This window comes from Gasterosteus aculeatus, chromosome 14 (genome assembly GCF_964276395.1).
Source record: "Gasterosteus aculeatus chromosome 14, fGasAcu3.hap1.1, whole genome shotgun sequence".
Lineage (NCBI taxonomy): Eukaryota > Metazoa > Chordata > Actinopteri > Perciformes > Gasterosteidae > Gasterosteus > Gasterosteus aculeatus.
This window is the reverse complement of record NC_135702.1, coordinates 2853217-2873524: the sequence shown is the minus strand read 5'-3', so window position 1 is coordinate 2873524 and position 20308 is coordinate 2853217. Positions and strand designations below refer to the sequence as shown.

The 20308-nt window shown below is 51.1% G+C and overlaps 1 protein-coding gene across 1 annotated transcript in view; it reads left to right on the top strand.

Moving 5' to 3' along the window:
• Window positions 1-1335: 1335 nt before the first annotated feature.
• Window positions 1336-20308, top strand: part of LOC120831972 (netrin receptor UNC5D) — a 94964-nt gene continuing 75991 nt past the window's right edge. Inside the window, exon 1 of the mRNA XM_040197946.2 lies at window positions 1336-1736. Coding sequence (XP_040053880.2) covers window positions 1652-1736 — 85 coding nt within the window. The 5' untranslated portion in view covers window positions 1336-1651. The remainder of the gene's footprint in view (window positions 1737-20308) is intronic.

Sequence of the window (20308 nt, the reverse complement as noted above, 5' to 3'; positions counted from 1 at the left end):
GCAACGGTTGCCTCTCGGAGTGCGATACGGAGTCGGGACACATTAGTCCCATGGAGCGCTCATGTGCCATCGAAGGGGAAACAGGCGCTGATCAATTTTGAGCTTTTGGCTTAAAGTCTTTTTTTCAAAATAATGGAAAAACAACCCATTTTGCACACAACCATTGATTCATCTTTCTTTCGTTTTATACACCAAAGTATAACATTTAAATAAATTGATTCGTAGAACATTTCACCCTATAACAGAGAGTTTTGATGGCATTTTCAGATTTAAACAACAAATTACACTGCAGTGTTGAGCCTTTCCATCTGACTATCTCCCTTTTAATGACATTTTAACCCCCCTCCTCGCACTTGCCCCCCCCCACATTGCTTTGCAGTCACTGCCATGCTCTACCTGCCCACCAGATGGCCTCAGACCTTCGCTCCGCTCACCTGACGTCCACACGTCCACCTCCTCGCCCGTCTCATTTCTCCGATCCCCCCTGACAGTACTCATCCCCCCCCCGCCCTGTCAGTGCCGGATTGTCAGGCTTTGCTGTCAGCCGCCTGTACCTGTTTACCAGTCGTGCCCTGTAGGATTTGTTGGACTGTTTGGACTGCCGACTCGCTGTAAGTTCCTCATCATCGCCTCCGGTACATTTCCTTCCCCGCACACCTGCCGGCCTCGTGTGTGTTTGTGTGCTTCCTCAGCTGCCCGAATATACCAAAAAAACAGTGCATTATTAACAGCAAAAAGAATCCCTCTATAGTATACAAAATAAGACCTTGGCTGAACCCAAGCCCACTAAAGCGTAATAAAGGCCGTTTATGTGGATGCGTCATTTCCCCATTAGATAACAACACAATGTGACAGAAGCCAATTTGCCTTTTTAATAGACTTGAATTGATGGGCATTAACATGTCTTCCTCCTCCTGCCGTCCCCTATAATTACAAAGCAGTTCATATTCAAACACTTGAATATTCACCTGTATTTTGACTTAATTATCTCGTCCACGTCACTCCAAAAAATCAGAAAGGGGACATTTGGGAAGAGACCTGATATGAGTGACTCTGCTTGATTGCCAATTGGACACCAATCACACGTAACTGCTCATAGGCTGAACATGGTCGTTAATTAGTAAAAAAAGGTGATTCTCCAGACGACGCAATGGTGCTGAAATCAAGGAGCACGTCCCTGCAAACGTTTAACACGTGGGGAGGAAACACGGCGACGCGGAGTGGTTTCTCACGCACACGCACAAACACTTCTGTGATTCCTCAACAGGTCCGCGGGGGTTTAGAGACTCCAACTCCCCCCTCCCTCCCTCCTCTTTGCGAATACCCGAAAGCAGTCGGCTCCCCCTCCCCGGTCGGGTCGTCCCGCTGTACTCGCGCAGCAGAGCGCGCACTGCTCGTGAGGCGCCGCACCGCGTTGCACCCGCTCCTCCGCACTGCGATCCGCGAGGCTGCCGGCGGACACCGGCCCCGGAACGCCTGGACCGGAGGGGGGTGTGTGTGCGTGCGTGTGTGTGTGCGTGTGAAGGGGGCGCGCGTCGGGGCGCGGGACCGTGCTGGTTGTGGAGGCACCGACGAGCAAGACGACCTCAATGCCGGAGACCCGAGTCCGGTTCCCCGAGTGGCGACGCGCGGCGACCCCCTCGGAGCGGTGATGGCGCGGTTCTCGGGGGGGGGCTACCTGACTTTTGGCGTCCTCGCGCTCCTCGGCACGCGAGTCCCGGCCACGTTAGCGAGAGGTAAGCGCGCGGCACGAGTGCGTGTAAAAGAGAGAGACACGACTGTGTGTTCAAGTGTGTTTGGGTCGTGAAAAGTGTTTTTTTTTTTTTCTAACCGGTGCGAACAATGTGTGCGTGCGCGCGCGCGTGTGTGCGCGTGTCTTTATTACAAACGCAGGGACATGTTTTTTTTTTCCAGGGGTTGCGTTTCAATTCTGACAAGTTTTTGCATTTTGAGTGATGAGTATTTTTTTTTTAAAGGCTAAATCTGAGTGCAGTTTGCTTGAATTGACAAAGGTGTGTCAGATAAGATTAACAGCTCAGAGATCAGATCTTCTCTGCTGCCCTTTGGAGATGTTATGAGTCCTCCACTCATTTGCTTGTGTTGCCGATGATGGACCCCGGCTTCGTGGATCGGTCGCTGTGGAGTTTTCTCTCCTTTTGAGGAGATGTCGGTACCGTTGGAGAACGTCCTCTCATGTCTACGCGCCACATTTTGCATCAAGCGGTTTTTTTCCTCACACGACGTGCAGCTCGGTTGCTTGGAGAGGGGTCCTTTGAGGGCCGTGGTCCCCCTCGAGATCCTCGGACTGCTGAGGTCTGGTGGAGGAACGAACGCTGCGTATCCGATGCGATGTGGGGCCTGAGAGGAGAGCGAGCCGGTTTCCTATTTGGTCGTCGTGAAATGGTTTCCTTTTTTCTTTTCGTCCTGACCTATTGACACCCGTTCTCGCCCGCACGGCACTGAAACAAAGATCCATTTGCAAGTCAATTAGCCAAGTAGCCCCGAGGTTTTCATTTTTGCATCTCAAGTTCGGAAAATTAGCTTCAACTTTTGGAATTTGCATAGCATAAATATTCCATTATGCCTGCGTATCTTCAGGGCTACTTTTGCGTGTTTAGATCAGGAGGCTTTTTGGCGTTTGTGAGAAGAAAAGGCAGTTTTAATACGACCCCTTTGAATGCTGGCTGCCCGTTGCATGATTGCATGATCTCTGAAAGGAAGGACCCGCTCGGCAGACAGAGAAACCATCATGTTGTGAGTGTTTTCATAAGCTACACGGGTACATGTCATATAAAGGGGCGTCTGCCAGGCCGTGGAATCAATATTTATATTGTGCAATAAATTGGATGTCAACAGTCAAATACTTTATGCAGAAACGATATGAGAAAGGAGTCTGACTAAATAATGTAAAACGTACAGGGAGAGCTGAATTATGGAGCATTTTTGAGAAAAGGATTGAGCGATCTGACACGCACGAGAGTTCACGATTTAGAGGTCGCCGAGAAACCGGGAATCACTGCCGAGAGGTGGATTCTGGGATTTCTTACTCATTGGATTGTGTTGACGCATTTTGGATTCATCTATTTTGAGTTCATGACTTGGGGTTAACTCACCGGCGTCGTCTTCATATGGCAAGTTCAGGTGTTGGGAAGCGTAACAGCCCCCAACGCAGCAGCACTGTGAGGTACTGGCACAAAAGGGACATAAAGTTTACTTTAATTAAATCAAATTGGACAAGCGCCAACGGCCTTTGCTCCTCGTGCTGAGGAACCTTCTCCTGGCCGGGGAACAAACTCTCGGTAGCAGCGGAGAGGGATGTTGGAACAAAGGGCAATGGGTGTTTTCTTTCAAAACAAAGCTACCAAATCAAATTCTGCAAATGAATGGAAGCGTGACGAGTCAGTAATCAGACAGCTATCCGTGTTTGACACTTTGGTATCTGGTCAATAAAGGAGCTTCTGGACACGTTATTACCATCAGAGGTATAATTGATTGGAACAAAATCCCATTTTTTTTTAAAAGCATTATGTATCCGTTGATTGAAGTCATATTTCTACTCGGTTCTGGAAGTCTAGTCGTTGTCTTGTAGAATCGTTCTGCCGTGTTGGTTTGTGTATTAAGGTTTCCAGCATCTTGCATGCTGGTTTTCATCAGACAGCGACGACCTTTGCCCTAACTTTCACCGACAGAGGGACGCGTGGACGGCCGCGATGGAAGCGTCCGTCCACGCGTCCATTCAAGCGCATACGCGGACCCTTGATGCCAACGCTCAGGATCTGCTCGTGGCTTCTTCCTCCTCCTCCTCCTCCTCGCGCGTCCATCCGTGCAGACGACCCCGTGTTCCACCTCGGTGCACGCGCCGCGCGCACGCCTGCACCGCGTAGCCGCCGTGTGTCTGACGGCCCGAGTGCAGAACAAGTGACAGGGTATATCAAATCCTGCCACCCGTCTCCGGCGGCCTTGGCGCTCTCTGTTCGATAAGAGCTAGCATTGCTGTCATGTGTTTTCTAATAACACCGAAAGAGAGGGGGGGGGGGGGGCCTTGGAGATAACCGCTCATCCACAATTCAACACTCCATGCCTCGCTGGCCGACTCAAGGGCACCGGCGCAAAGGCACGACTCGCGCCGTTCGCTTCAATGCCAAACAACCCCCCTCCCCTCCGACTCCCCCATTCCCCAGTTTGTACCTGCAGTTTGCCTTCTTCTAAAGCGCTTTCACCTCATAAATACCCCGTCCCCCTCATCCTTTCTCGTTGTCCACTCCTTGCAATCCCCCCCCCTGCATGTAATCTAGTTTCTGTGGATCGCTGCTTTGACAAATGTTTCGGTTCTGGTGTCATTTCTCACCTCACCGGACTGAAGGGGAGCCGGAGCGTGGAGAGGCAGAACGAGGGAGAAGGGAATGTTGGAAGGAAAGAGGAGGGGGGGGGGGGGGGGGGGGTCACGGTGGAGAATCCTCAAGTGTCTCGTGTTATCAGTAACTGCCGCGGCAGTTTGTCGGTTACGCCGAGCACCTGTCACTGTTCTCCCCGATGAATTAATTTCAAGAGTAATCAAAAGCAAATGCATATTTAATGTCGTCGGGTGGAAGAGCGGTTCTGTGTGTGTGTGTGTGTGTGTGTGTGTGTGTGTGTGTGTGTGTGTGCGGGTGTGACATGCAGGAGTAAACATGCTCAAGATCCACTTTGGTGTCGAGTGAGAGAACGAGATGAAAGTAAAGACAAGCCGTCAGAATCCAGGTGCAGCGTTTTCCTCAACGCAGACCGTTGCCGCACGAGGCTGAATTGATACGATTGGAAACCCATCAAGTCTGAGAAATGCAAACAATCCGCAGGACGCCTCCACGCCGCGAGCCGCACGCCGCCTGCGTGAGGACGCGGCTGTCATGCGAGATGGACCGTGATCCCGTTTAATGTTCTCCTGACGGACGTCCAGCTATCAGGGAACAAACGACCCAAACTGCTCCCATTGCAGTTGCTGTTTTCGTGCGCCGATTGCTCTCCTTCTGCACCCGAACCAATTCAGTTGAGCCCCCGAGCGGCAGAAAGGCCCCTCGCCCGCCCACCTTTCATGCACTGGCTGTTCTCGACGGCTATTTGGTGCTTTTGTGAGGACGGGGGTTTAATTCCCCCTCCCCCTGGTGTGTGTTAAGTCGACATAATGCTGCGCGACAGTGCGTTGCAAAACCCTGCAAAGCAGAATTCGCCGGTGTCTGAAGATGCCGTCGGTCCTGGAGGCCGGTGTGAACCGATACTTCGGCGCTGGGTTGATGCCAGAATGCTGACAAGAGTTTATGAGTTGTTTTTCTGCACCGCGGCGTCCTCTCCAGACTAACGGCGTCTTAAAACCGGATGTTTTTCCCCCCTGATGAATGTTACGTTGTGAACAACAATGGGAGGGAAAATGAAATGTTACTGAGCATCACAGTCACCGGGGCTGCATCAAAGGAAGTGCGCCGTGTCGTTCTATTTAAGCGGCATCGGCGCTCGTTTGCGGCACGCGCACACACGTGTAGAATGCATGATCCCAGCGTGCGTCTTTCTTTCTGGCAGCGCGACGGACCTCCTGCTGAGGAGGAAGCGTTAAACTCTGTGGGACAACAGCCGTGTTCAGAGGAGCCGTTAAAAGCCTCAGCGTGACTGGCTGCACCTTTTCTCTCTGGCCGTTCACCTCAACCGCCTCCTTTTTGTTTTCATCTGGCAGCGAAAAAGCTGGATTGTCTTTCCTTTTTTTTTTTTTTAAAGGCAGCCACTTGGATAATCAGAAACTGAAGGTCCACCAAACGTTCTGTGCAGCCAACCCTTCCCTCGGAGGCTTCCGCTGTGCCTCAACCAGCTCTTTATTTCTTTTTTCTTTTTTTTAATAAGCCGGCCTGATTGGTGGAAAGAATGTCCCGAGAGCTTCAGCCCCCCTTCGCCCGGACCAGGGCTCCTGTGCCAAGTGTTGTTTTTAGAAAGAAATGAATCGCCGCTCCCGCTGCACCTCTTCTCCTAAATGATCCTGGACAAAAAACGGGCGCGAGTCGTTCCGTCCTGCTTCTGTCCTCGATTCCACGCGGTGCTTTGTGGCCACATCATCAGTCTTCGCCCGCCGGCCGGACACATTTTGCGCAAAAGGAATTTGAAATAAACAAACAAACAAACAAAGAATTCTATTTGCCGTAAGGATTTACATATAAATGAGAACGAATCAAGCATTTTTTAAACAAAATGTAAAAAGAAATATGGATACAATGAATATCCCATTTTATTTACATCCTCTCTGAGCTCTTTTGAATTCCTTTCCTCCTCTTGCGTATTGACGCTGGTTAATGCCTTGAACCGTTGAATTTAAATGTTCATCCATTGGTGCGGCTGTGTGTTTTCTGCTCTCGGTATCGGAGGTTCTGCATGTGTGACTCTGATGAGGTTCCCCTTCAGCCAAGGACTCCCCTTTGTCATTAAGATGGATAACATCTATTCGGCGCATCGATGTGGCTACATTCATTTAAAGTCTACTTTTGTTTCACCTCACAGACAGCCGAATCAATAAATAGCTTTCCCTATTTCTGCTTCATTTCATCTACGCTGGTTTGAGCCCGACGGTACATTCTGCTGCAGGATCTACTCCATGATATTTCATAATAATAATAATAATAATAATACATGTAATCTCTTTTTTTCCCCATTTACAATTTCTGAAGATTCCAAAACCACCAATAAATTCCTCCCATGCAGTATTTTTTTGAGTAGCTGTCCGTGTGCCTCTGAGCTGCACTGCTATTCAGAAACTATTAAAACCACATTAAGTCCGCCATGCCGTCGCACCGGAGCCGCACGCCGGCAGTCGTCACGCCGGTTTCATATTTAAACCTCGCGGCTGGTTGGAGGAGCCGAGGGAATCCCCACACTTCCCCGTCCCAGGTGGTGCGACGCGCGAGACGTATTCGCGGCGAAGGTACGATATGTATGTCTCGGTGATTGTTGTCTTAAACCAGGTCGCTTTGCCGTCCCGTCACGCTCTCTCGACTCTGCCGTTGTATCCGAAATTGAAATGTCAGCTTGAGATGATCGTGCCTGGAATTAGAACGTGGAAACGGCCCGCCTCGCGTGCCGCGCGTTCCCTGACTGCGTCCGACACCTTGGCGCCAGGTGCGGTTTGGAGTGAAGCAAACGGTCAAGCTCTTCCTCTTGTGCGACTCCCTAAATTGGTTTGTTTGGAGATCTGCGAAGGTCGAAGTCCTTCTCATTTTCCTGTTTGCTTGTGTGTGTTTTGTGAATCGCTGTAATCCAAAACAAGGCCCGATAAAACGAGAGGATCAAACCCAATTACCCAGCAGGCAGTCCTGAGTCATCTCCCATTCGTCGGGGCCATTTTCTCCTCGGCCTTCCTCCTCTTTATCTCGACTTGTATGGTTTACTCAAAGATCACCCGGCTGATTGTGATCTGCAGGCTGGGAGGCGAATTGTGAAGAAGAAACCGAAGAGACGGAGCGAGGCGATCGATGCCGAGCGGCGTCGCTTCTCTCCTCGGCACCATCTTCCAGTGGGATTTCTGAAGCCTGTGTGCACTGAGACTCTGAGGGGACCAATTAAGGAACGGCAGCCCCCCCCCCCCCCCCCCCGCTAATGGCCTCCATGGAGTGGTCCTGATCCATAGCCGGTCGATAGCACAGGCCCTCCCCGGACCCAGCGAATTACTGATAACAATAAAAACTGGTAAAAAATGAAGTCGGAACAGTTGCTCAACATCTTTTAGTTTTTGTTCATTAAAGGATAAAAATAAACAGATGTGGATGCCGGACTAAGTCGTTTCGTAGCTCGAGTCCACTCTGAGGGTGTGATTTCTCGGTCTGGTCCGTGTGTTGGTTGCCGTCACGCACTGAGGGAACAAACGGCCGACGTTCGGGCTGCCTCTCCGCCGACCTTACGAGGCGTACGGTGACCTGCAGGAACTGAGCAGCGGCTTTGTTTTTTGGGGCTAATGGACGGAACACAAACCAATGGTGTCATGAGCCGTCTCATCGGCATTCGGTCCCAATCTCAGATGGGTTAGACTCCGTAATGTAAAGGGGCTGAAATTGAATCAATAGCCAAAGATATCGCTTACCAAGCTGTTTGTTGGCTCTAGACTTTGAACTACTCGTACGTTCTACAGGACGTCTGCAGGAGTCCGTTAGTTCCCGCTCGATGACTCATGTTTGACGCACAGGACCGGCTAAGGACTCACTCTTCTTCCGTGACAAGCGTAACAAGAGAACGAAAGACGGTGTCTCTATGACAAAAAACAACCAACGACGTGGGCGATATTTCATTTTGGTCAGTTGGTTTGTCAAGTGAAATATAGAGCCTGTCTTGGGTTGCAATATTAGTCCATTGGCTCCATCCTTCCAACACTTTGGTCCTGTTGCAACACATTCGGCGACTGTCCAGAGCGATCTTGGATGCAAGTCTGGGTCCCCTGAGGATGGACCGCGGCCCTGACTCGTTGGCTACAGGACACGTTTGTTTCTTCCGTTCTACACAATCACACTTGTGCCGTTCTGCCGGCGACTTTAACCGTTAAGACAAAATAACAGTTTCTGCAGAGGCTTCTCGGCGTCTCATCGTTTCCCACGTCGCCCTTTTGCTGCTTGTGCTCATCGTGCAATAAACAAAATAATACACTACATGTTCAGGTTTTATTACGGTTGGGAGCAGCACTGTGACTCGTTTTCGTATTATTATCTCTGCTCGCCGCGGGGGGAACGCGCGTCCCATTGGGCCCGGAAATATCGGCCGCGTAACGGCGAACCGGCCCGCTGCCCGCCTCGTGCTTCCGCCGTCTGCAGAGGACGCGACGCGCAGATCCTACAAGGGTTCCTCGTCCCAGGTGATACGGAAGATGTGGAGAGAAGGCCTCCTTTGTGTGTTGCGCCTCGAAACTAAAATCACACATGTGACGCGAGTTTAAATTGTGCTGAACGCTGGGGACCCTTGATTGGGTTTCTCTCGTTCTATCGCGCATCGCGGTCGTAGGTGCCGTCGGACCGGTTAGTTTGTTCTGGAAGCCTCTTGGCTCCGTCGTCGCGTGCAAAACCGCGTCTCTCTCTCCCGTCCAACTGCTCTGCGGCTGTCGTTCCCCTCATTAACTCATCCGCCGCCCGTGATGTGATAATGCTCATCTACTTGACAGCGGTGCATCGGAGCTGCATTTTATTACGTGCTCCACATGATTAAAGCGGTAATGGCCCGAGACGGGTGTCTTGTTGCAGCAGCGGGGCCCCGATGTTTCAGTGCGCTCGCTGCGGTCTGCGTTCTCTCCAAATTTTTGAGTGTGCAGCTTCCAGCTGAGAACTCGAACCCGATATTCTGCCTGAACCATCTGGCTGGGATTCATTATATTCTGTTACGTGATGCCGTCCGTGTATCAAGAGAATCGTACTCATAAATGACTATTTGGAACACACAACTTGTCTCACCTGGAGTAGTAAATAGGTTCAACAACAACCTCGCTGTTCCAGAAAGTCCTTTTATAAGCTCCTTCCAGCATATGAGTGAGGAGTTAGCACGTTAGCAAGATCCGGGCGCCTCGCGTCGTGCCCGCTGGCTGCCTTCCAGCGCCGGTTGGCGCGCCCGCGTGGAAACGGAGCCACCTTCCGTATCCTCGCTCGCAGGCAGCGGGCTGCGGGGACGGTGGCTTCGGCGCCACGTTTGGAACCGTCTCACGTTGTTTGTTTCGTCTTCATTGCCTGCGTCAGCCGCTCTGTGTGTCATCTCGGCGGCGCGCGAGTCGGCGTTTCCGTCCGCGGCTCCTCTCGCGTTGAGCTGCAGCCGCGCCGCGTCGCGTTTTCCCCCGACGGACAGTGATGGCCGGCGCACCGGAGGACCTCTCGTGCTTCCCGAGTGAGTCGCACTTTCACAGAAACACCTTTTTCTTTTTTTAATTCGCTTTTATTTACCGCCGCTCAGAAGGGCCGTCGCCGCACGGCGTGGGGAGGGGGGCGGCCTGTGATGCCCGAGTGCATCGCCGACCCCCCCCCACCCGGCTGCCACACTGTGGACGGCGTGGGGGCCGGAAATCTGGATCCTTCTCTGCTCGTGACGAAAAAACCCCTCATTTTTCTATTGAGGGAGGAGTAGCTGTTACACAACAGTGGAAAATGGATTCAGATTCAGGCAGCGGCTCCGAACCCTGATGACTGGCTTTACATAATGGATGTGAATGGAATTCATGTCCCACTGTGATTGGTCTCCTCCTGCGCTCACCTGTGAGTGAGTGTCGTAAGCCGTCAAATGCGTCATAGAAATGCAACTGAACATATTGTGACAATAATGAAGTCTTGCGATAAAATATTTAGCGTTGTCTTTAACAACGAAACGTCTTAAGAAGTCACGAGTCGCATCAGCGACGGATGACTGGGTGAATAAAACAAAAAGCGATTTTGTTAGCGCCTCATGAATTGGAGAGCTCTCGGCCCGGAAGGCCTCGGCTGCCTCTGCAGCTGGTGCAGATGTTGTTCTGCTCAGGTGGCGCCGCAGACTCGTTGTCTTCCTCCAGACCCGGGCCGAGGGGCGAGAGCTGCTGGCGGAACCAAACAGCCGAGCCTCATTTCTTAGTCATCCCATGAATACGATGGATAAATCATCTCTCTCCTCATTTCACCTCCTCCACTGAGGACAGGCCTTCGCTCATGCATTATGACAGTGGCTACAAGCGGCGTGGAGCGGAAGCGGGGCGATCGTCAGGCATTCTCTTTCATCATCGGCCACGGCTCGGCTCTCCCGCTATTGGTTATTCGAGGACCAGAATCCGTCCGGGTCCACGAAGCACGAGAGGCCGGTGAAGAACGGGTGGGTCGGCCCTTTTGTAATTTAGGAAAATGGAAATCCACTTCTTTGGTGCCACGATGCTCAAAGGCGGCGATGTTCGGTGTTTACGGTCATGCAGAAACCAGCCAACGTGAGTACCAGTTAATAGGGAAGCTAACGGGGACGCGGGGAGCAGGCGTACACGAGGCTGAATCCCTGCAGGACGTCGGTGCCACGTGCACAAGAGTGTCTAAAGAGCAGGTAATGTCCGGGGAGGAAGGGCGGCGCCGCCTTACTGATGTAGAATAATTGCTTTGGTTCAGAAGCGTCTTTTTTTATACGGAGCGCGACCTCAACGAAAGTGAATCTCCTTCCTAAAATGAACTCATTTAAGGGTCCGTGGCTCAGGCAGGACGCTATTCATGGTCAAAACATGTTCCATAAATGTAAAAGAGCAAGATTGCTCGGCTGGTCCTGTAATGTACCCGCATCCCAGAGCTGCCAAGTTAATAAATGGGTTTGGATTCAATTTCATGGTAAAATGAACAATATATTCCATAAGTAGCTTAATTTAGGAACTATGGTTTCATTTGTGTTTCTGAAAGCGTAAAGAATGTTCAGGCATCTGCGAGACGATCCCGACGCCGCGCTGCGATCGGCCCAACTCCACCGCGGCGTCTCAAATCCTTTTTCCCACACGCACGGCGCATGAATCTTAAACTCCCAGCAATGCGGAGCTAAAAGCGTCGCCCCGCCCGCCCCGCCCCCCGCGTCTCTGCAGCGGGTCGCCCAGCATCAACCTCTTCGCCCGGTACCGTCACGGCACGGCCGCAATCTTCAACGCGTCAGCACTGTGGCCCTCGGTGACCCTCCCCATTCACGCGGGCGAACGAGGCCTGGGCGGAGGTGTCCGGGGCTCTTTGATCGAGCGGCCTCCCTCTCCGCGGCGGCGCCCGAGGGCGAGAGGCCCAGAGTGAAACCCGAGTGGATCGTCCTCCGGACCACGGCCCGCTGTTTGCACGTCGCCTTTCAAACCAGCAAACCTTCAAGGGAGGGAGGGGAAGCTCTTGAATGTGATTCCACTTCCTGACTGTTGCAGGTGTCGATTTAATAAGAAGGACGTTAACGAACAATAAAGAACGACTTAGTTTTTTTCTCACAGATCTGCAGGCGAGGACAGTCCAGGGAGCTTTGTGTCTTTCTTTCGCTGCCCTGATAATTGTGCTTTTGTTCCGCACAAAGCCGGTCCGGATCCATCGGTCTTGGACATTTCCGTTCAGCCGAGTGTGGCGGATATTAGAAAGAAAATCATCGCTTCTTCCTCTTTTAACAATCTGCGTATTTACACCGGTTCTAATGAACGGCCTAATCTCTTTTGTTAACAACATGATCGAGGTCCGTCGCCCTGGCGACCGCTTCGGCAGCTCGTTCTGACCTTTGCTGTCGTTTAGCTTAAAAAGTATCATCGTCTTGAGCTTTTAACGTTTCCACTGATTTTGAAGACGCTTCAGTCCGTCGAGCGGATTATATTCTCTCTTTTGTTTGACCATCAATTAGTTGAACTTTGACTGAAAGTCTTCGGTAGTCTGCAGCCTCTCGCAGCATGTGTATCCATGGTATCCAGGTGACCGTGGGCTATTTAATGAAAAGTAGTGGGTTCAGATTTGGGATGAGTTTCCCACTGCTGGGTAATTGCCTCTGAAACCACCAGAGAATTCAACGCAGGCCTGAGAACTGCAGCAAAGGTCCTGACTATCAAGTCACGGACCATCTGCAGGGTTTTTTTATTTCATGGCCGTGGCGTCTTGTTTGTCTGTGACACACATTAGAGCGCTGATGCACAGCGAGAGCAGCGGGGGGGGGGAGGCTGAGAATAAACGCTTAAATAAACCGTTTCTGATGGCTGGTAGCTGTCGCCACCTGGACATCCCGGAAGGAAAGGTCACTTGTCCCAAACATGCGGGTAATTGGGCCTAAAATACCAACCGGCATGTTTCCTTCGCGCGGGATGCTCCGGGTTAGTTCAACCGTCAGCATGTAGGCGCGCGCGTGTCACGCGCATTCCGCGTGGCAGCGGGTTAATTCACGGGCAGCGTTCATCCTCCGGTGCAGCGCGTGTTTGCGCGGCGTGATGGTCGCTTGTGACGTCCTCAGGCTTCTAGATCGAACAGACTAATATATGTGAGGATTCTTTTTCCCTCGATGTTACGGCCGCGCTCCGGCAAAATAAAAAATATTAAAAAGTTACGCTCTGTGCAGGTTGATCATGAAATAACATTACTTTTTTTTTTTTTCCTCCGTTCGCCGGCCTCCACAAAATGAAATCCATTACGTTTCTGAGAAGCTGCATTCATGGCGGGAGAGACGCGGCGCGCGTAAATGTCATCAGGTGGGGAGGAAATGAATGTCGCCGCGCTCGGGGGCTCGTTTCGTGATTGAACGCTCCTGACAGACGGCTTTGTGTCGCGTGCTCGTCGTTCGCGCCGATCGTGGTCAATTCTGGGGCCACTCTGCGTCTGCCTCCGCGGCGGGACGGTTCCCCGCCGTGATTTCCCTTTGGTCGCGTCACTTTGGGAGTGAGGGGCGCTGGTTTTGGAACGTGTCGTCGCAGTAAATGTTGTTATCTGATCACAAGTTCGCACTGATATCAGCAAAAGCAAAAAGCAATAGTCCAACATCAGTGTGTTTATGGAGCCTTTTTCTTCGCGTCTCACCGGCTTCAATTCCCCAAACGCCAAACGCGATCCGGCGCTTCTCACCCTTTTTTGGTTAAATTATACGTCTCCGGCTCCTCATTTACAACAAAGCCTTTGGAGTTGCAGCTCTTTTCTGATGCTGTTCGCTGGTGTGGAGGCGGCAAATTGCTGTTCACTCACAAATGCCAACGCCGACGGGAGTTTGTCGGGCGCCGATCCGCGTCGAGGGCGTCCATCGATCTGACCCGTGCTTGCAAGCCCCCCTCGACCAAACCGCCCGCAACCCACAACCCACTGCCTGCCGGTGGAGAAGGGGGGGGTGGGGCTACGAGGTGCCCTCTCCACCTTTCCTCCGCCTGTGCTTTCTGTCTCCGCGTTGCGGGGATGAGTAAGGGCTGTTTTCCTGGAGGCTTCTCACTTCGCCTGCTTCTCCCGAGCGGATCTATTTTATTTTTTTTAAAAACGCCGGGTTCAGCCGGCTCGCTTCTCCAGGCAGCTTCGCACTTTGTCTCCGTGTGAGCGGTGTTGTTTTCATCCGGTCGGTCGAGCGACCGCAGAGGGCAAAGGGCAGCGCTGTAGCTTTCTGTGCCCGGTTACGGTTGATACAGGAAGTGTTCATTAATATTCTGGTTCCTTCAGTTTAAAACACGCATTATTTTTCTCCGTCGTACATTCGTGTACAATACATGAATGTGTATAAATCTACCGTTCCCAGTCGTAGGTTCCGTAAGGTGACTCCTGTAAAAGTCTCTCTTTGCATTTCCTGCATCCTAATTTTTGATTTATGTTGCAATAAATGGATAAATAGTTTTACATGACATTAACTAGGTTAATAAAATATATCAGCAGGCAGTTGAGGAAATTGGGATTGTCCTTCAGATGCACTTTAGCTTTCTGAAATGATCAATTAATGGTATAATGATAATAATAATAATGAGGCTAAGGCAGTTTTCAGCATCATTGTTCCATTTGTGATGTTTATTGTGGAAACAGTTGAGCTGAATGAAACAAAAGAATAAACTTTCGCCGCGGTGTTTAAAGCTCGGGCCGAGGAGGAAGTGACCCGCTCGCGTTTGTTTGACCGTCGCCATGGAAACCATTATCGGCCCTTAAGGGACCCCGGTCATCTTCTTAAAGTTCACGTTCTGAAGGAGATGCGGAGCAGGGGGAAAGAGAAAGGTCGATATTAGAATACATTTCAAAAGCAATTTGCAAGCACTTGGATTAATTTTTCTACCTTTGCTTAAATTAAACGCATAAAAAAAGCAGTTAAAGTAACATTATTCATAAGACGTAATTGAATTACTCTGTGGTACAAATGGTGTCAAAGCCGAACGAACAGCTCACCTCAGCACTATTCAGTGCTTTACAACCTCCGATGACGACCGGCGAGCAGCAGTCTGTCGCTGCCACGCGGGATCTGGTTACGTATTGTGCGTTTTGTGTTGGAATATGCTGGAACGGAAGTGGATCAAAAACAATGTGAACGCAACGTCGTAAAATGCAATGAATGTTCAACAACCATTTGTTCTTCCCCAACAAGGCTTAAAGTGGATTATTAGAAGAAAGCCTTGGGAAACTTTTAGTGTGGTTATCTTTTAGTCACCCGGCGGACTCTCTCCTCGGCAAGCACACGCGGAACACACTTTGTGTGACGCGCCGATCTCAGCCTCCTGCAAACCATCTCATCTTCCGCCGAGTCGCGTCGGTCTCCAGTGTTCCCGATCGAAACTGCAGCCACGGTGCGCCTGTGACGCCGCTCAGCCCGATTTCACTGCGCTTCCAATAACCGCTCGGCTCTCTGGATTCGACCCAGAATCTTCTGTCCAGTTCGTTTGCCGTCAGAAAGACTTAACAGTTGGTATTTTTTTAACAACGCTGCAGATATTCAAGTTGGAACGGAAAAAAACCTTCCGCCGTTCGCTACATCTCAAATGTCAAGCCAATTATCCAGTTTTTCACGCGTTTAACCCTGGACGCTCAATCATTCCTCCAGTAAACATCCCATACTGGGTATAGCTTCACACAGACGTGCTGATGGGGGGGGGGGGGGGGGGGCTGTGGCCTTTTCATCATGCTCATCATCATCATCTACTCCATCTCTCGTTCGGCATTTATTCGCCCACGTCGGCTGCGCCCTCGAACCGGCGCAGATGTAATCCAAACACCACTTGAACTTCAGCATTTGAAATGTGGCAAAGTTCCCGACTCAAAAAGTCTGAGAGCTGCCATTTGAACTACTTTGGCTAACTTTTTTTTTTTTTTTTTAAAGAAGGAAGTAAAATGTTTTGCCAGAGCAGCTGCGCTCCGAGCTAAACGCTAATGTCAGCGGGCTAACCTCCTCGCCACGACGACGCTCACATGCAGATGTTTAGCAGGTGTAATGCTGACGGGGCCTATGCAAGGACTTTGACACGGCAGTTGGTGCATGACGTTGGACAATAAGACAACGAGACGATGGACAACAAGACAAATAACACGGTGCAGTGTGTAAATTTGCAAGAATTAGCAAAAATGTGACGAGCTCACCACATTTAATTAAGCTTCATCCGTTGGAGATCATGCGTGTTTCTCTCCCAAATACCAAAGCAATGCATTTAGCCGTCAATGAGACGATAGCGCATTAGTTTGTGTCTTGCAAGATTTGTCTCCACTCGCTCTGCTTTCCAAGCCTGAAAAAAAAAAAAGTCAAGATTTTGGAGCGCATGAAGAGGACCAGATATCGCCGCGGAGCGTGACTGCCGCCGCTCAGAAAGGCTTTTTTTTTCCCCTCGATGGAGATCTAAAAGCTCTGCGTTCGCCCAGCAATGTCAACGCGGTTGTCTTGTTAGTGAATATCAAACACAGCGTGCATAAATTATTCAGGCGGACCCGCTGTGGCGCCCTCGGCGAGCGGATCGTCCTACCTGCTGCACGGAGGCCTCGATGCGAGTCGACCGCGGCAAATCCCGACGGTTGTTTCTCTGATGAGCTCATAAAAGTTTGGGATGTTTTTCACCGCAACTTTGAGGAGAACACCATTAGCGTGTTAAAGGACTACAAGAGGCGAGCGCGGAAACCCCCCCCCCGCTGAGGCTCGTGTTGCCCCACGGGCTGAGCTTCAGAGTCTGGGAACGAAACAAAAACCCACCGGGGGAAATCCGTGTTGTCGCATTAATGGAGTTTTGAGTCGCATCTTGAAGTTGTAGAGCCACGTCCGGATATGAAAGTGTCGCCGGGTGAGCGCGGCGCGAAAAAAAGTGGAAAGTCGGCTCCGTAAGAGAGGAATTAGAGCTCCGGCGTGTGAGGTTTTCCATGCAAAGTTTTCTTGGGTAATTGGAGTGCCGGTGCAGGAGGAAAACACACGAAACGCTCGTTTTGAGCTGCTGTTTCCTCTCATCCTCCAGCGGCAAACGGGGCGGCGCGGCTTCAAACGCTAAATTACATTTTGGAATCAAAAGACCAGGCGGCTGTAACAGCTTATTGCTCCAAAAAATGGAGTCCAACCTATTTCTAATTACCTCGGAACACAGAGGTGGAAGGTTCCTTCTTTGGTGTGTGTGTGTGTTTGTGTTTGCATGTCGTTTGCTGTTGTGTGACGCGTGGTAGCGGCTGCAGACCTGAGCGCGCGTGGTTGCGGCGTGCAGGTGGGAGGGATCCTTCGAGCGTTTCCACCTGTGGCACTCGCCGTGCTTTTCGTTATTTATTCTCGTCCCTCGCGCAGCAGAAAGCCGCGTCCGCGCCGCGTCCTCCGGGGAGCCTTTCGTTCGCCGCCGGTGGAATAGTAGAACAGCGAGAGGGAGATTTATGTTTCCCGTGAGGTGACGGATGTGGGAGAGTACAGCCGGGGATAATGACGACAGGGACCATCTTCTGTACTTTCGGTCCCGGGCGAGAATGTTTTCTGATGAATCAATAAATAAAAATGAAATATATATAATTGCTGATAATGATTAAGACTTTGTTGAGTCTTTTCTGCTGGTTTCCGACGCGTTGATCATCGGTAGAACATACATGGAGTCACTAAAGGAACGGGCATTTTAACATGGTGGGACTTTACGGGTACGTATCACCCGGCTCTGACGGGGGGGGAACATCGATGGCGGCGTGACGACGGCGACTAAAACTTCTCGATGACCCCGATGCCGACGATCACCGGCGCATGAATCAGAGCGTCCCGTAGCTTCCCGAGGCGAGACAAAGACTCGGCAAGTGGATCGCCATTGCGTCCTTCCGCACTCGACCGCTCGCGCAACGCCGCCGAGTGACCTCCCCCCGCGGTGTCAGGGGTAATCAAGCGTTCTATTTTCCCACCCTCATCAGTTACTGAAAGTGGGCCGTCGTCTCCCTGGCTGGACCGACACACACACACACACACATGCATTGGCCTACCTCGGGTGACTGCTGCTATCAGTGGTAGTTGAAGAGCAAATTTAATGCCCGCCCCCACGTGGGAGCCCCCCGACCCCCCCACCCCGAAGGGCCCCACTCAGAGAGCAGTTTCTGCAGAGTTCGTATGAATTATAGAAAATGCGCTCGAACAATCTTCATCGCTGCAGCTTTGAGATATTATCTAAAATCATGGAAATGTGAATCCCAATCAAGACGTGGGAACAAAGCACGGGACAGATGTTTTTTCGGGTGGTTTCGTTGCGACCGCCGCGCAGCGCAGCCGCCGCGACAACCGGACCAGGCCGCTGGGGGAAAGCGGAAAGCGCCGTCTTCCCGGCTCGCCAATCCGAGTGCCGCTCTTCCTGTCCGCCGTCCGCTCCGATTCCTCTCAACGTCCCTCAAACCCCCCCCGGACGTTCCTCCAGGCCTCATATCCCTTTCTCGCCTTTAATAATTAAATCAATAAAAGCCGGCTGCATGTTTCATGGCCGGCGGTCGTGGCCGAGCTGATTACTGCAGTGATCACAGCAGCAGATCAGAGAGTAAATACGTCTCTGTAGTTTTTTACTTCTCACATACTTTTTTGTGTCGCTTCCTCTTCACTCTTTGCTTCATGCACATTTTTTTCAATCCCCCCCCCCCCCCCGTCGACACATTTTAAAATCCTTAATTTCAAACGTTGTTGCTCGCTGGATTAAACGAGTTTGTCTTTTTAAATCAGCTTTCTTTAATGAATAGAAAGTTTCATCCTCATAAATGCGTGTTGGTTTAATTCCACTCCGCTGTTTGATGTGTGAGCTCGGGGTAATTGAGAAGGAGGACATAAGGGATGTACTCTTTAGAAAAAAAACCCTTTGATTCATGTTGATTTCTTTTGGCTGCATGACAAAGGAAACACTTCTGCGTCGTTTTTTTTAAAGCAGACTTTATCTGCCGGCTCGGGAAAGAAGCCACAATATGCACCGTAATTTGACGTTGTAATTAAATGAAACTTAAGGAAATCAAGCGGTGTGTCTTTTTGCAGCTGTGTTATTGGTGCAAAGCCATGCAGACTGGGCACATTGTGCGCATCGCACTGCACGTAGCGAGCGTGAGTTTCTGTCCTTTACTTACTTTATATTATTATTATTATTCTTCTGAGCCAAAATACCCGACTGAAACGGAACGAATCGATGGAGCCCAGAAATGACACTCCGCCGCCCGAGGACGCGTCGCCATGGAGGCTTTGTGAGTTCTCTCCTCCGCTGCAGAGTCCAGGCTCCCCACGGGCCCCGCGGGTCCAGTAGTGCATCGCGAGGGCCGCGGCCCAAAATCAAAGCGCGGCACTCCGTGTGGAGGTGGGCATTAACGAGTACCTCCCCCTCTCTCCCCCTCTCTCTCTCGCTCTGTGCCACCTCTTTCTGAGGAGATATTGAGCTCAGACCCCCCGGGGTTGTGTGTGTGTGTGTGTGTGTGCCGGCCGGCCGGCCCTGCGGACGCGCTGCAGCCGTGAAGGTGAGGAAGGTGGGGGAGGAAGACGAGGCGCATGCGGTTCTCCTGCCGGTGGGGGGGTTTTCTATGTGCAGAGCAGTAAAGCTTCCGTACGCAGCACTAAAAACGTGCAGCCATTCAAATGTTTTTTTTTTTTTAATGAAGCTGTGATCATTCGGTGGCTCGTTGAAGCGATCTAGTGAGTCTTCAAAGTGCCACAGGCTCCGTTCCTGAAACATATTAAATTCATGCCAATAAGAAGAAAAAAAAGGCATTTTTTTGCTCAAAATCCGCGGTGCAACAATTCGATGTTGTTTCTTTCTGTTCTCGACCAGAATGCGCAACAGGATGTGATTCATCGCACACTGATGAAAGCATTCGGCTCGACTGCTGATTTCCCCCCTTTTCTCTGTGCTCCTTTTCTCCCCGCGATCGTTCATGTATTGCGAGGCGACTTCGTACGCCTGCAGAAACACGCGCCAGTTTCACTCACAGGTCTTTTGATGCAAATCGTGTGCACTTCACAACGTTTGTTCCAGCTGCATTCTGCGCGTTACAACAAGACAACCGCGCGCGCACTCATCACAATGCAACAGTCTCCCGGGATATAAAATAAATCGCTCTGTTCGTGATTGGATTGCATTTAAAAGATACAATACCCAATTGAATTATCCCCGGTGCTTTAAGGATGATGGCGTTTTAATGAGAGCCGCGTCCATGTGTAAGAGCCTGTGTGCGCGCGTGTGTTTTCCTTTTGTGTTATTATCCACGTCGAACACAGGCCGACCGCCCACGGCTCGCCAACAAAGCGCTTCTACTTCTAAAGACAGCTGTGCTCATGAACGTGACGCAATAACGCCGCCGAGGCTCAGGAGTCCGAACCCGCGAGCACAAACTCGTTATTGCTCTCCGATTGCGGCCCTTTCAGTTCTCACCGTTTCACAATAAAAGCCCCGAATGCACTGAATGTTATCGAGCTGCAGGGCAATCACAGACAACAT